This window comes from Chiloscyllium punctatum, unplaced genomic scaffold (assembly GCF_047496795.1).
Source record: "Chiloscyllium punctatum isolate Juve2018m unplaced genomic scaffold, sChiPun1.3 scaffold_327, whole genome shotgun sequence".
Classification (NCBI taxonomy): domain Eukaryota; kingdom Metazoa; phylum Chordata; class Chondrichthyes; order Orectolobiformes; family Hemiscylliidae; genus Chiloscyllium; species Chiloscyllium punctatum.
In genome coordinates this window covers 8,224-27,238 of record NW_027310061.1, presented here as the reverse complement: position 1 = coordinate 27,238, position 19,015 = coordinate 8,224, and the positions used below count along the sequence as shown (strand labels likewise).

The following is a 19,015-nucleotide window of genomic DNA, read 5'->3' as shown; positions in this document are numbered from 1 at the left end:
TTTAACCACCTTCTGCCCCTACACCCCCCACTATCTCTGTAACCCCCTCCAGCCCCTACACCCCCTCCCTATCTCAGTAACCCCCTCCAGCCCCTACACCCCTCCCTATCTCTGTCACCTACTCCAGCCCCTACACCCCTCCCTATCTCTGTAACCCCCTCCAGCCCCTCCACTCTTCCCTATCTCTGTACCCTACCCCAGCCCCTCCATCCCTCTACATGTCTGTAACCCCCTCGAGTCCTGGCCTCTTGAGTATCGCCTGATTCCTGCCCCCGTCGGCTCTGCCTTCAGCTGGCAATGACCCTGAGCTCTTTTTTGTCACTTTTCCTGGTTTCATTTCCGATCAGGGATCTTTCTGGTGTTCCCCCACCCCACCCCTCGGAGACCCCCTGTCTCCTGTGGACCTGGATATGTGAGGGATTCTGAAATCTTGGAATCACGTCTCTCTCTCTCTCTCTCTCTCTCCCAACAGATGGACCGAGGAACGTGGAGATTATTTCTGAGGATACAGTGAAGGAGGGGACCGAGATCACGTTAACGTGTCGAGGTGAAGCCAACCCCCCGGTTCATACCTACAGCTGGAGGAAAATGTGCAACGGACAACGGAACAATCTGCGAGAAAATACCGACACGATTAGGATTCAACCCACCAGGGATGATGCATCTTGTAGCTACATCTGTAGAGCACGGAATTCTGTCAGCTCCCGGGATTCTACACCCAAACACATTAATGTACAGTGTAAGTAAAGAGGGTGTGGGATAACCAGAAAATAGCCCCCAGACCACACTCGGAGCACTGTGTTTGGATCCCGGGTCTCCACACTACAGTTGGATAGTCAGGCATTACAGAGGAGGGTGCACTTGGGAATGAGAAATTCTAGCATGGAGAAGAGGGGATGAATGGCCTCTTTCAGGATATGAGGAATTCTGGAGGTCTTTCTGTGAAATGATGTCAGTGCTCAGGGGCAGCATTTATTCGGAGATTTGGGAGAATGTTCTACAGCTTTATCCCTCTCCCTGACCTGAATCGAGCTGTAATTCCTCTTGTAGATGGTCCTGGAGATGTTACCATTGTTCGCAGTGAGCCACAGGGAGAGGTGAAGGAGGGAGACCGGGTTACCCTGACCTGTAACTCCAGGAGTAATCCAGGAGCTCGCTACACCTGGTATAAGGACAATGTGAACACAGCCGTTAACAAGGGGACAGGGAACATCCTGACCATACGCTCCATCACCCCAACGGAATCTGGAGATTATTACTGCGAAGCGGAAAACGTTATTGGAAAACAAGCTTCAAAGAGCTTCAGGATCGAGATGCTCTGTGAGTAACATTCCCAGGTTGACCTTTTCCCAATGTAAACTCCCCGGTCTCTGTCACTACTCACTGCATGAGAGCGACTTATCCAAAGTTTCACTGTCCCCCGGTCTCTGAACTCACAGCCACTGCACCCCTTCCCTATCTTTGTAACCCCCTCCAGCCCCTAACCCCCCTCATCTCTTTAACCACCTTCTGCCCCTACACCCCCCACTATCTCTGTAACCCTCTCCAGCCCCTGCACCCCCTCCCAGCTCTGTAACCCCCTCCAAACCCTACACCTCTCCCTATGTCTGTAAACCCCTCAGCCACTGCACCCCCTCCCTGTCTCTTTAACCCCCTCCAGCCCCTACACCCCCCTCCCTATCTCTGTAACCCCCTCCAGCTTCTACACCCTCTCCTATCTCTATAACCCCCTCCAGCCCCTACACCCCCTCCCTATCTCTATAACCCCCTCCAGCCTCTACAACCCCCTCCCTATCTCTATAACCCCCTCCAGCCCCTACACCCCCTCCCTTTCTCTGTAACCCCCTCCAGCCCCTACACCCCCTCCCTATCTCTGTCACCCCCTCCAGCTCCTACACCCCCTCCCAACCCCAAAACCCCCTCCAGCCCCTACACCCCCTTCCTGTCTCTGTAACCCCCTCTGGTCCCTACACCCGCTCCCTATCTCTGTAACCCCCTCCAGTCCCTACACTCCTCCCTATATCCATAACATTCTCCAGTACCTACCCCCTCCCTATTTCTGTACCTCCCTATAGTCCCAAAAGCTCTCCCTATCCCTGTTTCATTCTCCAGCCTCGACACCCCTCTCTGTCTCTGTAACCTGCACTGGTCCTTACACCCCTCCCTACTCTGGACCTCCACCAGTCCCTACATCCCTCTCTGTATCTGTAATGCTCCCCATTCCCTATACCCCCTCTTATCCTTGTAACCCCTTCCAGTTTCAGCCTCTTGAGTATTTCCCGATTCACTCTCCCATTTGCAGCCCTGAACTTTGGCAATCTGTCCCTAATTTGTTTTACCTCTCACCCTTTCTCTTCCTTAAAAGCTGAGCCCTTTAATTGAAGAATTGTCAAGTTATCTGCCGTGTGGGATCTGTGACCGATTTTCCTGTTATGTCACCCCTTGCAATGTCTCCCTTAGTGAGGGATGCTCAAGTAATGCTATATCTCACTGAGAGTCTTGTTCCTTTCTGTCAGATTCCCCTCGGAACATGCAGGTGTCAGTCTCTCCATCGGACAGTGCGATACACGAAGGTGACAACATCACTCTGAGCTGCACCAGCGACAGCAACCCCCCAACCAGCTGGTACAAGTGGGAACTGAGACAGGGAGAGGAGGCTGAGTCTCTGGAATCATCTGAGAGAGACCTGACCTTGTACAGAGTCACTCACAAACAGGAGGGTGTGTACTCCTGTGAGGCGGGGAACACAGTCGGTGCCAACAGCTCGGACGGTCGCAGGATAACGTTTGGGAGTAAGTAAGCAGCCCTGATATTGATGTCTGACTCCCTGCCCTCACACTGAGTGTTCAGCACAGCCCTCAGTGTTCACATTGCTCTACTCCCAGGAAGCATGGGCCCTGTGGATATGACCCAATGTAGGCAGAATGATGGAAGTCTTAAGAAGTACTTCATTTTATGGCCATTTGTCAGACGCCTCAAATGACAGTTGGGAGGTATTGACAGTTTACAGCTTGAGTCACTTCAGCTGAGGAAGGATTTCCTTATCTTAGAGTCAGCACATTGAGGGTTCACCAAATTGAATCCTGGAATGTGGGGCAGAGAAGAGATATAATCAATCAAGACATACAAGTAACTAATGTTAGAACTCTCACTGATTTTTCATTATTTTTGTTTGTATTGTTTTACCAGTTTTGGTTGGAGTTGTGAATTGGGAAGTATGAGCTGAAAATGAACTGTGGAATTTGGGACAGCTTGTGGTAAAAGGAAGATAGCAGATCAACAAGCGTCTGTTTGTTTGTGAGGGCAGGCCTGGAGGCTAATTGCAGGCAGATTCTTGGTTAAAGGAATTCCAACAGACAAAGTGAAGGGTATTGTGTTTAAACAGATAGCAGAAGGTGGCTATTAACAAGGTCTGTATCTGGGAATTGGTTCCAGCAAGTCTGGAAGAGGCCCTATGTTGAAGCAGACAGCAGTTGTTGAATGGTTATTGAGACCTCAGGAAGAGGCAATCAGACTATCAGGGCAGAACTAGAACTGAAGTAATTGTGTGTATTTGCTGTGTAGATGAGTTTGGCTTCTAACAAAGGCAGCATGAAGATTTGAAAGCTCTGTGCCAAATCTGTCACGTTGGCATTTAGAATTCCAAAGAGTAGGAAGTTGCATTAGAAGTATTTCTGCTTTTGCCTGGGTGAACTGAGAAGGTGACCCTAATCAGTGTTTTGAAAAAGCAGCCCCATTCCTACCTGTGAAACAATGCAACATGAAAATGGTTTCAGCAATCTGGCCAATTATGATATTTCTTTTATGTTAGTTTGTCTGTCTATCTGTCTTTTGTGTGAATGGGGTCTGAAACCAAATGTTTCGGGTTTGAAACATAAACATTAGTTAGATTACAGAGAGATCATTTTCTCTTTGCTGAACTTATTGTGTATTTAATAAATAGTGAAGTGTTTTGTTTCAGGTACAAACTGGTTTCTGAAATTTCATTAATTGCAAAGTCTGGGATTGCTTATTCAAACGTCTGGTTAGGAACCATTGAGGTGCTTATTGAGGCCTTCAACAATGTTACTGTGTTGCAAATACAGTAATTCAATGGCTGGTTTAATTTGGTTATTTCACTTTGTGCCATAAAACTGTCATGATACACTGGCACTGGAGCAAAAAGTGTACAAAGTCACCATATCTGGCATGATCCTAGGAACAAAGATATCTAGGCACAAAATCTTAGGTATGAATTAGAAAAATGAAATGTAAGATCAAAAATCAGCATTACAGACCTTCTAAAGCTCGGTGCAGAGGCAGCTTATGAGGAGATGCTGCACTTGCTCTTAATATACTTATAAAAAGCCTTGGGATTTTCCTTGATCCTGTCAGCTAAAGATATTTTATGACTTCCTTTTTAATCTATTCCCTAACTCTCTCAATTCGTATTACAGAACCACATTTCATTTTTTTTATATATAAACATGTACCACGACAGCTGGTTATTCACCCTCCCCCTTCAGAATGCCTGACAGCTACTCTGGAGCTCTGACCAGGAGGATAATATCCCGTTCGAGAGTCCCATTTGTGGACATAGAGAGTTATAGAGTCATATAAGGTCACCCCTCAGCCTCTGACACTCCAGGGAAAACAGCCCCAGCCTGTTTAGCCTCTCCCTAGAGCTCAACTCTCCAATCCTACCAACCTCCTTGGAAATCTTTTCTGAACCCTTTTGAGTTTCACAACATCTTTCTGATAGGAAGGAGACCAGAATTGCACCCAATATTCCAACAGCGGCCTAACCAATGTCCTGTACAGCCGCAACGTGACATGTCAACTCCTGTACTCAATACTTTGACCAATAAAAGAAAGCATACCAAATGCCTTCTTCACTATCCTATCTACCTGCGACTCCACTTTCAAGGAGCTATGAACCTGCACTCCAAGGTCTCTTTGTTCAGCAACACTCCCTCGGCCCTTACCATTAAGTGTAAAAGTCCTGCCAAGATTTGCTTTCCCAAAATGCAGCACCTCGCATTTATCTGAATTAAACTCCATCTGCCACTTTTCAGCCCATTGGCCCATCTGGTCCAGATCCTGTTGTAATCTGAGGTAACCCTCTTCACTGTCCAACACACCGCCAATTTTGGTGTCGTCTGCAAACATACTAACTGTACCTCTTATGCTCGCATCCAAATCATTTATGTAAATGACAAAAAGTTGAGGACAAAAAGCACCGATCCTTGTGGCACTCCACTGGTCACAGGCCTCCAGTCTGAAAAACAACCCTCCACCACCATGTCTTCTACATTTGAGCCAGTTCTGTATCCAAATGGCTAGTTTTCCCTTTATTCCACGAGATCTAAACTTGCTAACCAGTCTCCCATGGGGAACCTTGTCAAATGCCTTACTGTAGTCCATGTAGATCACATTTATGTTCTGTCCTCATCAATCTTCTTTGTTACTTCTTCAAAAAACTCAATCAAGTTTGTGAGACATGATTTCCCACGCACAAGTCCATGCTGACTCTCCCTAATCAGTCCTTGCCTTTCCAAATACACGTACATCCTGTCCCTCAGGATTCCCTCCAACAACTTGCCCGCCACTGACGTCAAGCTCACCAGTTTATAGTTCCCTGGCTTGTCTTTACCACCCTTCTTAAACAGTAGCACCACGTTAGCCAACTTCCAGTCTTCCAGCACCTCACCTGTGACTATCGATGATACAAATATCTCAGCAAGAGGCCCAGCAATCACTTCTCCAGCTTCCCACAGAGTTCTGGGGTACACCCGATCAGGTCCTGTGGATTTATCCACTTTTATGCATTTCAAGACATCCAACACTTCCTTTTCTGTAATCTGGACATTTTACAAGATGTCACCATCTGTTTCCCGACAGTCTATGTCTTCCATATCCTTTTCCACAGTAAATACTGATGCAAAATACTCATTTAGTATCCCCCCCCCCATTTTCTGCACCACAGAACTGCCTGTCAGTTCCTCTGACAAACGAGTTCCTCTGTCACTGAAGACCAGCCAGCCTTTTACTTCCTGCACTATGCTGCAGAGCCAGTTGCGACACTGCAAACTTTCCCCTGATAGGCCACCCCCAACAACTGTATCCAGCACGCGGTATCTGTTTGTGAGGGAATAGCCACAGGAGACTTGTGCATGACCTGACCACAGTCTTCCTGGTGGTTGCCCCAGACCTTTCTGCCTGTGTAGCTCTTACGTATGGTGTAACAGCTCAGTATATGTACTATCCACAATGTCTTCAGCATCATGGATGCTCCATCATGACTCCATCTGCAGCTGCATCTGCTCCTTGTGCCAAATCAGGAGCTGCAGCTGAATATACTTCTTGAATACATGGTCACCAAGGAGACTGGAAGTGTCTTTGATTTCACACATTCTAGTAGGAGGAGCATTCCGCAGTGCCGAGTTCTCCTTAGCAAGTACAAACAATAAACTAGGAAGAAACTACCCAACCTTACCCATTACTCAACAAATCAGATTTCTTGTGCTTTCTCTATTCCTAAAGAATGACAAGGCACAAGGATAAGGACTTTACATTCTGTCTCCCGACAGGTTTTACTCTGAGCCCCGAAAAGTGGTTCCTAGACAACCAATCCTCTTTCCCTGAGCTAATTGTTAAATTGTGAGGTCACCTCAGGAGACTTGCCTCTGGACAGAGTGAAGACTCCAACCTTTCTGCTCCTCTCCGACTGCTGCTCTGACAAAGCATTGGGCTGGAGGAGGTAACAGAGATAGAGGTGTAAGGGCTGGCAGACCTTACAGAGATAGTGACAATTGTAGGGGCTGGAGGAGGTTACACAAAACAGGAAGGTATGTGCAGTGGGAGGTCGTTACAGAGACAGCGAGGGGGTATAGCGGTTGGAGGGGGTTCCAGAGATAGGGAGGGGGTGTAGGGACTGGAGGGGATTACAGAGATAGGGAGGGAGTGTAGGGGCTGGAGGGGGTTCCAGTGATAGCGAGGGGGTGTAGGAGTGGGAGGGGGTTACAGAGATAGGGAGGGGGGTGTAGGGGCTGGAGGGGATTACAGATATAGGGAGGGGGTGTAGGCTCTCGAGGAGGTTACAGAGACAGGGCAGAGGTCTAGGGACAGGAGGGATTTACACATATAGGGAGGGGATGTAGGGGCTGGAGGAGGTTACAGGAATAAGAAGGGGGTGTATGGTCTGGCGGAGGTTACAGAAATAAGAAGGGGGTGTATGGTCTGGAGGAGGTTACAGAAATAAGAAGGGGTGTAGGGTCTGGAGGAGGTTACAGAAATAAGAAGGGGGTGTAGGGTCTGGAGGAGGTTACAGAAATAAGAAGGGGTGTAGGGTCTGGAGGAGGTTACTGAAATAAGAAGGGGTGTAGGGTCTGGAGGAGGTTACAGAAATAAGAAGGGGGTGTAGGGTCTAGAGGAGGTTACAGAAATAAGAAGGGGGTGTAGGGTCTAGAGGAGGTTACAGAAATAAGAAGGGGGTGTAGGGTCTGGAGGAGGTTACAGAAATAAGAAGCGGGGGTAGGGTCTGGAGGAGGTTACAGAAATAAGAAGGGGTTGTAGGGTCTGGAGGACGTTACAGAGATAGGGAGGGGGTGTAGCGGGTGAAGGGGTTTACACATATAGGGTAGTGTGTAGCATTTGGAGCATGTTACAGACATAGGGAGGGATGTATGGAAGGAGAGGTGACAGAGATAGGGAGGGAGTTGGTGGGGCTAGAGGAGTCTACAGAGATAAGGAGGTTGTGTCGTAGCAGGAGGAGGTTACAGAGGAAATGATGAGTGAATGGGCTGTGGCATATCACAGTGGTGATGTTGGGTGAGGGGCTGGTTGAGTTTAGAGATTGTGGCAGTTGCTGAATGGGTTGAGGTGACATAGATAGGGAGGGTTCTCACACGCTCACTTGTCGTAGTTCCCTCCAGTCTCTGGGTAATGTCTGGAGCTGTTTATTTAATGGAATCTGAAATTTTGTGCAGTGGTCTGTTGAGATCATGGCTGATTTACACGAGACCAAGATAGATTTCACACTCTGTGAACAGCGTTTCCAGATTTCTCTCCAACAATTCACAACAACACAACCCTGTGTGCAAAAAAGAGAGAAACATTTGACAGGGAATTAAACAGGACAAACCTGCACTGTCTCCAATATCCCACACTTTGATTTGATTCATTCACTAGATTCATTCCTGTAAGTCAGACCTGATAATGTCAGCACTGCCCTTCCCTGACAGACATCAGTGAACCAGATGGGTTTTGCTGACGATCTTCAATGATTTTATGGTTATCATTGGACCCTGAATTCCAGATTTTTAAATGAATTCACATTCCACGATCAGCTATAATGGATCCAATCTGCAATCTCCAGACAGCACCGCGCTCTCTGGATGATTCCTGTCGAGATATTAACACTAGACCATCGTCTCCCCACTAAAGTGGAAGGTCAGAATGGCACTTGCAGCAAGTTCACAGTGAAAAGATCTTGGACACTTTGGTGTCTCTGAGAAACCATTAGTTGCTCAGAAAGACATATTTTATATTTCATCCCAGTTTTTCTGGTTTGGAAGGCAGTTCAGAGACAGTCAAATTGCTGTGGGTCTGGAATCACATGTAGGGTAGGCCGGGTAAAATTTCAGTAGATTCTCATAAGGCCGTAAGTAAACTAGCTGGTTTTTTACAACAATCAGCAATAGTTACATGATCTCAATTAGGCAAACGTTTTAATTACAGATCTTTAATTACATTTAAATTTCACCATCTGTAACAATGTAATGTGAACCAATGTTCCCAGAACCATTAGCTTTGGATTCTGAATTGCTCACCCAGTGACATTCTCACTGCATCACTGCCACATTTGTAATGAAGTGGAGCTTGAGAGAGATTGAACATGGACAGGAAGTGATTAATTCTTTCTCTGTGTTTTCTAGATAGCAGAGGAGAGAGTCTGCATGTGATCCTGATCCTGGGAATACGAGCTGGGATATTCATTGTAGCTGTTGTTCTGACTGTTGCTGGTGTTTGTGTCAGTGAGGGGCAAACAGTTAAAGGAAGCTGAAAGGCTGTTTCAAGCTTTATCAGTGTAACCGAATCCAATGGGATGTTGGGTTAGGTTGTACTGAGTCCAGTTAAGGGCACTGGTACGGATCGTCTGAGATCAATAGAGATCTCAGGTAGCCATTCAGTCCATTGAGCTATGCCAGCTGTCTCTGTACAGTAATCCAGTCAGTGCCATTTCCCCTCTCACTCCTCATTGTTCTGAGAGTTTATTTCCCACAAATATTCATCCAAATTCTGTTTGAAATCAGTGAGCATCTTCCTTTCCATCCCACCTTGTAGACAGTGAAATCCAGATTATTATCACTCACAGTGTATAGCAGTCCTTCTTCACAATCCCTGCTCTGTCTATCCCACCCTGAATCTTCAATATGTCTCCCCTTGTCCTTGTATCATCAGCAAATGGAATAGCTTTCCTTTGTCTCCCTGATCTAAACCTGGCCCCATCTCATCCTCATCAGTCAGATTCACCCCCAGTCACCGTCGCTCTGAGAGAAACAGCCCCAGCTTCCCCAAATGAACCCTGTCACTGAAATCCCTGCTCATTGGAGCTGTTCAGGGAAATCTCTTCCATGTCCTCTCAGACTCTCACATCCTGAAATTTCTGAGACATGGGTTTCAAAGGAATTTTTATACTGAGCTTCAAAATGTTTTAAGATCGAGCTCATTCAGTGTGCTCCCATGAGTAATGACATCACTCCCTCTGACAAAGGACACACCCTCAATGCTGACACTCCAGTTGGATAGTGGTCTTAAAGGAATAACCCTCTAACAAAGTCTCATACTCCCTCCCTATCACTTTGTGATGATATTATGGCTTTAAGAGATGTATTTTGTCCTGTCTTTGTTTTGAAGAAAGGTTTTAAGGCAGAGGTTTGTTGTCCATTGAAAACCTACAAAACAGCTTAGGTATTTTCAAAGATGGAAGAATTGAAGCAGCCTGAATGGGTGTGATCAAACTCCCACAGAACGAGTATATTAGTTTTAACTTTCAACAGTTATTGCTGAGGTCTCAACAGAGTGTGGAAGCTGTAGGATGTCTCTCCCAGCTCCATTCATTCACTGAATGCCCTCTTGATGTTTTTTCTTCCTGCTGCTGGAATTGCATGTAGACAATCTGTTTTTCTGAACTTACCTTTTGCCAACGGTGTGTTTATGGGGTGTTACGATATTACAACAGTTACTCTTTAGTAGCAAAATAATTTCTTATTCTGTTTAGTTTTGAATAAAGTTATTCTCATTGCCTTTTCCATTTATTGTCTTTTAACTATAGTGTATGAATAAAGTGTGTTTTGCTTCAAATCTGGTCGTTTGACGGATCAAACTGTGTCCGGAACACAATGCCTTGCATGTACCTTTACAAGAAGAAAAAGTGAGGGTTAGGCTGTGTTCTGGATTTTTTGTGGGGGTTTACTCTGGTCCATAGCAGACTGGGGATTCTCATCAGGATCAAAATCTCTAATTCCACTTTGAGTCAGGATTATTGTTCTCAACGATAGCGAATGGTAAGTGTTTGTTTCTTTTTTGGGGTGTTGAATTTGATTAATTTAAACAGGATGGACCTTGTTTTAATAATGGCTCTTTCAGTCACTGAGAGTTTCTTAGGGGTGGAGAAAGTTGCTTTGGCAGTTTTACAAAAAGTGAGCAAGGAAAACCATTTGGAATTGGCAAACCAGCTGGAGTTGGGGTTGGCTGTGTCTGTGAGGAAAGGGGAGATATGTGTGGCAATCACGCAGCATTTACAATGGCCAGGAATGCCATCAGAATCTTTGGAAATAGCTAAAATGTAATTGCAAATGAAGCAGTGTGGGTTAGAGGCAAAAGAAAAGGAAAGATAGCACTGACAGAACAAAAATGAAGAGAGAATGAAATGAGACAGCTTGAATTATGATTAAAAACAGCAGAAAAAGAAAAAGAGAAGAAATCCCTAGTAAAAGAAAGTGTGTGGGAGAGAGAGAGAGAAGAAAGACTGAAGGAGAGAGAGAAGAATCGGAAAAAGAGGTAAGACTTGAACTTCAGAGGTTGGAACTGAAAACCCAAAGTCAAGTTAAAATGTAGGAGGTAGAGGTGAAAGTCGGAATAATGATGAGGGCGGTGACGGAGAGCAATCCCATCTGAGTTAAAGGCCTGGTGGGATCTGTTTAAATATGTTCAAGCATCACCAACGTTCAACAAGATGGATCGAGAAGCCTTTTTCATTCCATTTGAGAAAATAGCGAAATATATGAAATGGCCAGTGACCATGTGGGTATTGTTGATTTAACCAAAGTTGGTATGTGGAGCCAGTGAAGTATTTGCATTGCTAACACAGGAGGTACCTGGTGAGGGTAATGAGGTGAAAAATGCCACCTTCAATGCATATGAACGAAGACCAGAAGCTGACATAAGCGTTTCAGGAGAGGGATCCTGGTCAAACATACATTGAATTCGAAAGGATCAAACACCGTAATTTTGATAGAGGGAGAAAACCATTGAAAATATATCAAACATATGATGCTCTGAGAGGGATGATTATTTTGGAGGAGTTCAAAGAATCACTTCCTGAAGCCCTGAGAACTGACGTGGAAAAGCAGATATTTAAAACTGTTAGATTAACTGCTGAACTGGCAGGTCATTATGAATTGATTCATAAATCAAAATTTGACTTCCGACATCAATCTCAATCTGTGAAGGATAGTAATTGGGGAAAAAGAGAAATCCTCAAGTGGTAAGGGAAAGGAGATCTCATTGAAGATAGTAAAGGTAGTTTACCAGAGGGTGAAAAGGAACCCCATGATAGGGGAAAGAGGAGTAAAAATGCTCCAGTGTTTTCACTGTAATAAAGTAGGCGCCAAATCAAGTCACAATACTGCTGGTATAGGAGAAGCACTTTGGGAAGACAGGTGTGGGAAAACAGGATAAACCAGTGAATATTGTTATTGTGGGAAAGGAAAGTGCAGTGAAAGCTAAAAAAAAAGCTGTGAAAGAACGCACAATCCAATCAGAGGTTGGTTGAGAAGAGAATGCCAGATCTCTTTATAAAGAATTTACTTGTGAGGGTAAGGTTGACTCATGTATGGCAGCAGGAGCAGGTAAAAAAATTAACATTTTTGGTGATATGGGAGGAAGTCAATTTTTGATAGGGAGAGATGAGGAGATATGTGTTCACAAGGCATATTGCCAGGAAAAGTAATTATACGTGGAATTCATGATGAGAAATGCAGTGTTTCATGGTTTGAAGTGAGGTTGGAAAGTCCAGGAAAAAGTGGCAAAGTGGTGGTAGGAGTAATCGAGAAATTCTCAGTTCCAGGAATGCAATTTATCCTTGGTCATGATACAGCTGGATCACAGGTGAGAGTGATGCCTACAGCAGTTGAAAAGCCGGTGGAATATCAGGCAACTGAGGTATACCGGGAAGGATATCCTGGGATTTTTCCTGACTGTATGGTAAGACAGTCACAAAACAACAGGTGGAATCAGGAGGAGAAATCAAAACATGAAGACAAGGAAGTTGAGGTTCAATTATCAAAGCCTATGTCTGATTCAATGGTTGAGAACAAACAGGAACAGGTGGAAGATGAAGTGGATATCTTTAGTTCAGAGAAAGTAAATGAATTACAACAGGAAGATGAAAAACTAAAGCAGCTGTATCAAAATACATATGTAGAAGGAGAATCTGTGTGTATCCCAGAATGTTAGTACCATAACAATGACTTCTTGATGAGGAAATGGAGACCATCGCATATTCAGGCGGAAGGGAAGTGGACAGAAGTCCATCAGATTGTATTACCAGTGGGTTAAAGAAAGGAGGTGTTGTGGGTAGCACATGAATTACCAGGAGGAAGTCACATGGGAGTTAGGACATCACAAGCCAAAATACAGAAACATTTTTGTTGGCCTAGACTGCATAAGGATGTAATCAGTTTTGCCAAGCATGTCATGGGTGCCAGGAAAACCTCAAGCAGTAATAAAACCAGCACCCTTGATGCCCATTCCCATGTTTGAGGAACCTTTTATATTGGTTCCATAGGACCCCAACTTTAAACATAGAATGGGCATCAGTGTTTATTCACCATAATGAATGAGTTTACTCGATTTATCAGATGTAATTCCATTAAGCAGTATCACAGTTAAAGGATTGTGGAAGAGTTACTCAAATTCTTTACGAGATATGGACTACCCACTGAGATATAATCAGGGTCACATTTACATCCAAAGCATTCAAGGATGTTATGGATAGAATCATAGAGATGTACAGCACAGAAACAGATTCTTCAGTCCAAATCGTCCATTCTGACCAGATATCCTAACCTAATCTAGTCATATTTGCCAGCACTTGGCCCATATCCCTCTAAACACTTCCTGTTCATATACCCCACCAAATGCCTTTTAAAAGCTACAATTTTACCAGCCTCCATGACTTCCTCCAGCAGCTTGTTCCATACATGCACCACCCTCTGCATGAAAAAGTTGCTCTTTAGGCTCCTTTTATATCTTTCCCCTCTCACCCTAAGCCAATGCCCTCTAGTTCTGGACTCTCCCATTTCAGGGAAAAGACCTTGTCTATTTAACCTATCCATGTCCTTCATGATTTTGTAAAACTCTATAATGTCACCCCTCAGCATCTGACACTCCAAGGAAAACAACCTCAGTCTATTCAGCCTCTCCCTGTAGCTCAAACCCCCAGCCCTGTCAACATCCTTGAAAATCTTTTCTGAACCCTTTCAAGTTTCACAAAATCCTTCTTCCATTCTATATTCCAAAAGTGGCCTGACCAATGTCCTGTACAGCCACAACATGACCTCCCAACTCCCATATTCAGTGTTCTGACCAATAAAGGAGCTTGGGAATAAAACAAATCAAAACCACTCGATACCATCCAGAATGAAAAGGAGCATTAGAATGGTGGCATGAAACTTTAAAGACCATGTTGAAGGCTTATCATCAAGACTATCCAGAGAATTGGGATAAAGGAATTCCATTTGTACTTTTTTGCAATTTGTTTGCACCAAATGAATCTATCAAATTCAGTTCATTTGAATTTGTTTTGGGCTGAAGTTGAGAAGTCCACTGAAATGAATTAATTGAAAATTGATGAGTCAGAGTTTTGAGACCATACAATTCGATTGTGTGTCAGATTTTAGTGTAGAGAGCAAGTGAGTTGGCTCGACAACATTTGAAAGTAGCTCAGAATATAATGATAGAGGAAGTATACAAGAAATCAAAAAATTGCCATGTTGCTAGTGGAGATAAAGTGGTAACGTTATTTCCAACGATAAGGGAACGTTTACAGGCAAGTATTACTGGACCTGATCAAATTGAAAGGAAATTGAATAAGGTGAATGTTTGCAGAACTCAGATCAGATTGTTCTGAATTGGGCATTCCTCAAATTAGACCGTGAAGAAGTTCTCAAAAATTGGGATAAATTATTGAGTTATCTTTCAGAGGAAATTCAAAGTGGCCTTAAAGAGTTATTCCAATCACATGGAGAGACATAGCTAGGAAGCACTAATTAAATTATGCATGATTCCAATCCAGAAAATGCTGTTCCAATTAAGCAACATCCTTATTGACTTGTCCTCTGAAGTTGGCACATGTTCAAATAAAAATTGAATGCACGTTGAAAGACAACATCAGTAACTGGAGCTCACTCATAGTAATGGTGCCAAAACCAGATGGTACCCAACGATTATGTGTAGCTTATTGCAAAGTCATAACCTATTCCACATTTTGAAGACTGTATTGAGAAGTTGGGACACAGAACATAGTCTTCTAAGTTGGACCTACTCAGTTACATGGCAGGTACCTTTATGAGTGGAGACAGTTTCAGTTTCTGTAACACAGAATGAGCTATATCAGTTTGAAGTCATGCCATTTGGTCTGAAAATCCACCAGCCACATTTCAAAGACAAATTAATAAAGTCATTTCTGGATTACCCAATTGTGTGCTAGATATCGACGAGCTGGTGATTTTTAGGCACACATGGAAGGAACATTTGCAGCATTTATTGGAATAGTTTGATTCACTTTCAGAGGCGGGCTTGGTGATAAACCTGGCTCAGGGTGAGTTTGTAAAAGGCCAACTTGCATTCTTGGGCCATGTCAGTGGACACGGACAGATGGCGCACAGGATGTGAAAACAGAAGTTATTTGGGTGTCTTACATCCCAGCAGCAAAGAGGGCAGTGCTATAATTCCTGGGTTTGAGTGTTTTTTATTGGAATTTCATCCCCAGGTTTAGCAGTGTGTTTCCTCCACTGACTGACCTATCAGTGGACAGCAAACCATCAGAAGGTATTTGCCAGCCTGAAAGCTGTCCCAGTGCTAGCCACACCTCATCAAGCAAAGCCATTCAAGGTATTGGTGCTATACTCTTGCAAGAAGATGACGAGAAGATGGATATTGGGTATTTTTCCAGAAAATTGAATAATCATCAACGGAACTGTTCCACGATGAAGAAGGAAACCTTGAGCTTCGTATTGGAGTTACAATATTTCAACACTTATATTGTTAGTAATGTGTGTGAGATATTAGTACATACTGACCACATCCTTTTAAGGTTCTTAGAAACATTTAAGGAGAAAAAGTTGAGACTGTTTCGATGGAGCTTATAATTGCAGCTATTCAATTTGAAAGTTTTCCACCCGGCAGAATGAAGAGGTGTCAATTGTTATGAAGCAATGGTGAACCGCTCTGTCAGCTCAACCAAAAACCCAGAAAAGCACACCTCGCCTTGTAATCTGTAATGAGTGACAGAGAACTCCCAAATTGCACTATGTTAAAAAAAATCCATTTAGTTTTTTAACTTGAAAAGTGAACATTAAACAACAATTATTCATAATTCTAAGACCCCCCTTCTCTTTCCTGCTCGTTACTTGCCTCCAACTCGATAACAACATGCTGTTCCAATAAAACATTTGTTGGAATACATCAACTTAATTTCACAACCACACAGCGGCTGTCATCTTCGGTGTCTGTCTTTTCCAGATGAAGATCTCCCCAGGTTGTCTTCTTTCTTTTTACTGTGAGTATGTTTCATATGAATAAGTACCTTTGGCAGAGAGTGTTTCTTAATTACTTAGATCTGTGTTGATGGCAGTTGCTCTATCCGCAATATTCAAAAATTTTAGATTTTTATATTCACAACGTCAGATCATTTCATTGGTTTGATGTTGGCAAAACATTAAATTCAAACTCGATTAAGTTTTAGTTTCCAGGGCCATAATTTAAACTGGTTACAGTCATAGAGATGTACAACACAGAAACAGACACTTCAATCCAACTCATCCATGCTGAACAGTAACATTAACCTGATCTAGCCACATTGGCCAGCACTTTTCCCATATCCCTCTAAACATTTCCAGAAGGCTCTTAAATGCTGTAATTGTCCCAGCCTCTGGCAGCTCATTCCATACATGCAGCACCTTCTGCATGAAAGCATTGCCCATAAGGTCACTTTTATATCTTTCCCCTCTCACCCTAAACCTGTGCACTCTTGTTCTGGACTCCCCCATGCCAGGGAAAAGACCTTGTCTATTTACCCTATCCATGCCCCTCATGATTTTATAAACCTCTATAAGGTCACCCCTCAGCCTCTGACACTCCAGGGGCAACGACCCCAGCCTATTCAGCCTCACCCTGTTGCTCAAACCACTCAACCTTGGCAGCATCCTTGTAAATCTTTTCTGAACCCTTTCAAGTTTCACCGTTGGTTAAATCTGAATTATTATCAAAACAGCAAACTACTCAGGTATCCATTTCAGACTGCTATCTATGTGCTTGTCATCTCTCAGTTCAGAATAGCATTCACTCTCTCTTAATGGTCCAGTACATGCCTTCAACATCATAACACCAATGCATTGTTGTGACTTTCGTAAAGCAAGAAGGAGGCATTTGGTGGTGATGGAGAAAAATGCACTAAAATAGACTGTGGTAGTAGGGTTAGAAAGCAATAGATCTCTCTCAGCTGCTACACGCTGTCTCTGAAGTTTCTCTGGATTTGTTTTACCTCTAGGGCTGCTGGAGTTGTGTGTGAGACATTTCTGTTTTCTGAATATACCTTTTGGCAAGGGTGTGTTTATGAGATGTTACTATATTGGAACAGTAACTGTTTAAGAGTAAAATAATCGGTTATTCTGTTCAGTTTTCCAGTAGAGTAGTTAAGTAATTCGTGAGAGTAGTTAAGTAGTTAAGTTCCTCTTTCTTTTGTTTGCAATTTAACAAAAAGTGCTTGAATGAACTGTTTTAAATATTACAGTGAAGTACAGACCCTTCAGCCCTCGATGTTGTGCCTCGATGAAGCCCAGCTAACCTACACTATTCCATTCTCACCCAGATGACTATCCAATGACCATTTAAATGCCCGTAATGTTGACGGGTCTACGACTGTTCCATGCCCCACCTACTCTCTGAGTAAAGAAACTATCTTTGACATCTGTCCTATATCTATCACCCCTCAATTTGAAGATATGCCCCTTTATGCGAGCCACCAACATCTGAGGAAAAAGGCTTCACTGTCCACTCAATCTAACCTTCTGATTATCTGATATGTCTGCAACAAAAACAGCCTCAAGTCCCTCAGCCTCTCCTCATAAGACCTTCTTCACCAACACATTCCACCCTGACCTTAAATTTACCTGGACCATCTCTGACACCTCGCTCCCCTTCCTGGATCTCTCCATCTCCATTAGTGACGACCGACTTGACACTGACATTTTTTACAAATCCACTGACTCCCATAGCTACCTGGATTACACCTCTTCCCACCCTATCTCTTGCAAAAATGCCATCCCGTATTCCCAATTTCTCCGCCTCCGCCGTATCTGCTCCCAGGAGGACCAGTTCCACCATAGAACACACCAGATGGCCTCCTTCTTTAGAGACCGCAATTTCCCTTCCCACGTGGTTAAAGATGCCCTCCAATGCATCTCGTCCACATCCCGCACCTCCGCCCTCAGACCCCACCCCTCCAACCGTAACAAGGACAGAACGCCCCTGGTGCTCACCTTCCACCCTACAAACCTTCGCATAAACCAAATCATCTGCCGACATTTCCGCCACCTCCAAAAAGACCCCACCACCAGGGATATATTTCCCTCCCACCCCTTTCCGCCTTCCGCAAACACCGTTCCCTCCGTGACTACCTGGTCAGGTCCACACCCCCTTACGACCCACCCTCCCATTCTGGCACTTGCCCCTGCCACCGCAGGAACTGTAAAACCTGTGCCCACACCTCCTCCCTCACCTCTATCCAAGGCCCTAAAGGAACCTTCCACATCCATCAAAGTTTCACCTGCACATCCACTAATATCATTTATTGTATCCGTTGCTCCCGATGTGGTCTCCTCTACATTGGGGAGACTGGGCGCCTCCTAGCAGAGCGCTTTAGGGAACATCTCCGAGACACCCGCACCAATCAACCACACCGCCCCGTGGCCCAACATTTCAACTCCCCCTCCCACTCTGCCGAGGACATGGAGGTCCTGGGCCTCCTTCACCGCCGCTCCCTCACCACCAGACGCCTGGAGGAAGAACAGCTCATCTTCCGCCTCGGAACACTTCAACCCCAGGGCATCAATGTGGACTTCAACAGCTTCCTCATTTCCCCTTCCCCCACCTCATCCTAGTTTCAAACTTCCAGCTCAGTAACTGTCTCCTTGACTTGTCCGACCTGCCTATCTTCTTTTCCACCTATCCACTCCACCCTCTCCTCCTTGACCTATCACCTTCATCTCCTCCCCCACTCACCCATTGTACTCTATGCTACTCTCTCCCCACCCCCACCCTCCTCTAGCTTATCTCTCCACGCTTCCGGCTCACTGCCTTTATTCCTGATGAAGGGCTTTTGCCCGAAACATCGATTTCGCTGCTCGTTGGATGCTGCCTGAACTGCTGTGCTCTTCCAGCACCACTAATCCAGTATTTAGTTTTCAGCATCTGCAGTCATTGTTTTTACCTCCATGCCAGTCAACATCCTAGTAAATCTCCACTGAAC

The 19,015-nt window shown here is 44.5% G+C and overlaps 1 protein-coding gene across 1 annotated transcript; it reads left to right on the top strand.

Annotated features, from left to right (window-relative positions):
- The first annotated feature begins 491 nt into the window (after window positions 1-491).
- On the top strand, window positions 492-10,199 carry LOC140472438 (B-cell receptor CD22-like). The gene is made up of 4 exons (XM_072567486.1): window positions 492-739; window positions 1,051-1,320; window positions 2,517-2,792; window positions 8,916-10,199. The coding sequence occupies exons 1-4, from the start codon at window positions 589-591 to the stop codon at window positions 9,041-9,043; spliced, it is 825 nt and encodes a 274-aa protein (XP_072423587.1). The 5' UTR covers window positions 492-588; the 3' UTR covers window positions 9,044-10,199.
- The last annotated feature ends 8,816 nt before the right edge of the window (window positions 10,200-19,015 follow it).

Bases quoted from the DNA above. Each gene is read 5' to 3' on its own strand.
- LOC140472438 (XM_072567486.1), top strand. From the start codon at position 589: ATGTGCAACGGACAACGGAACAATCTGCGAGAAAATACCGACACGATT. The intron at 740-1,050 runs GTAAGTAAAGAG...TTCCTCTTGTAG, and splicing joins CAAACACATTAATGTACAGT to ATGGTCCTGGAGATGTTACC. The intron at 2,793-8,915 runs GTAAGTAAGCAG...TGTGTTTTCTAG, and splicing joins TCGCAGGATAACGTTTGGGA to ATAGCAGAGGAGAGAGTCTG.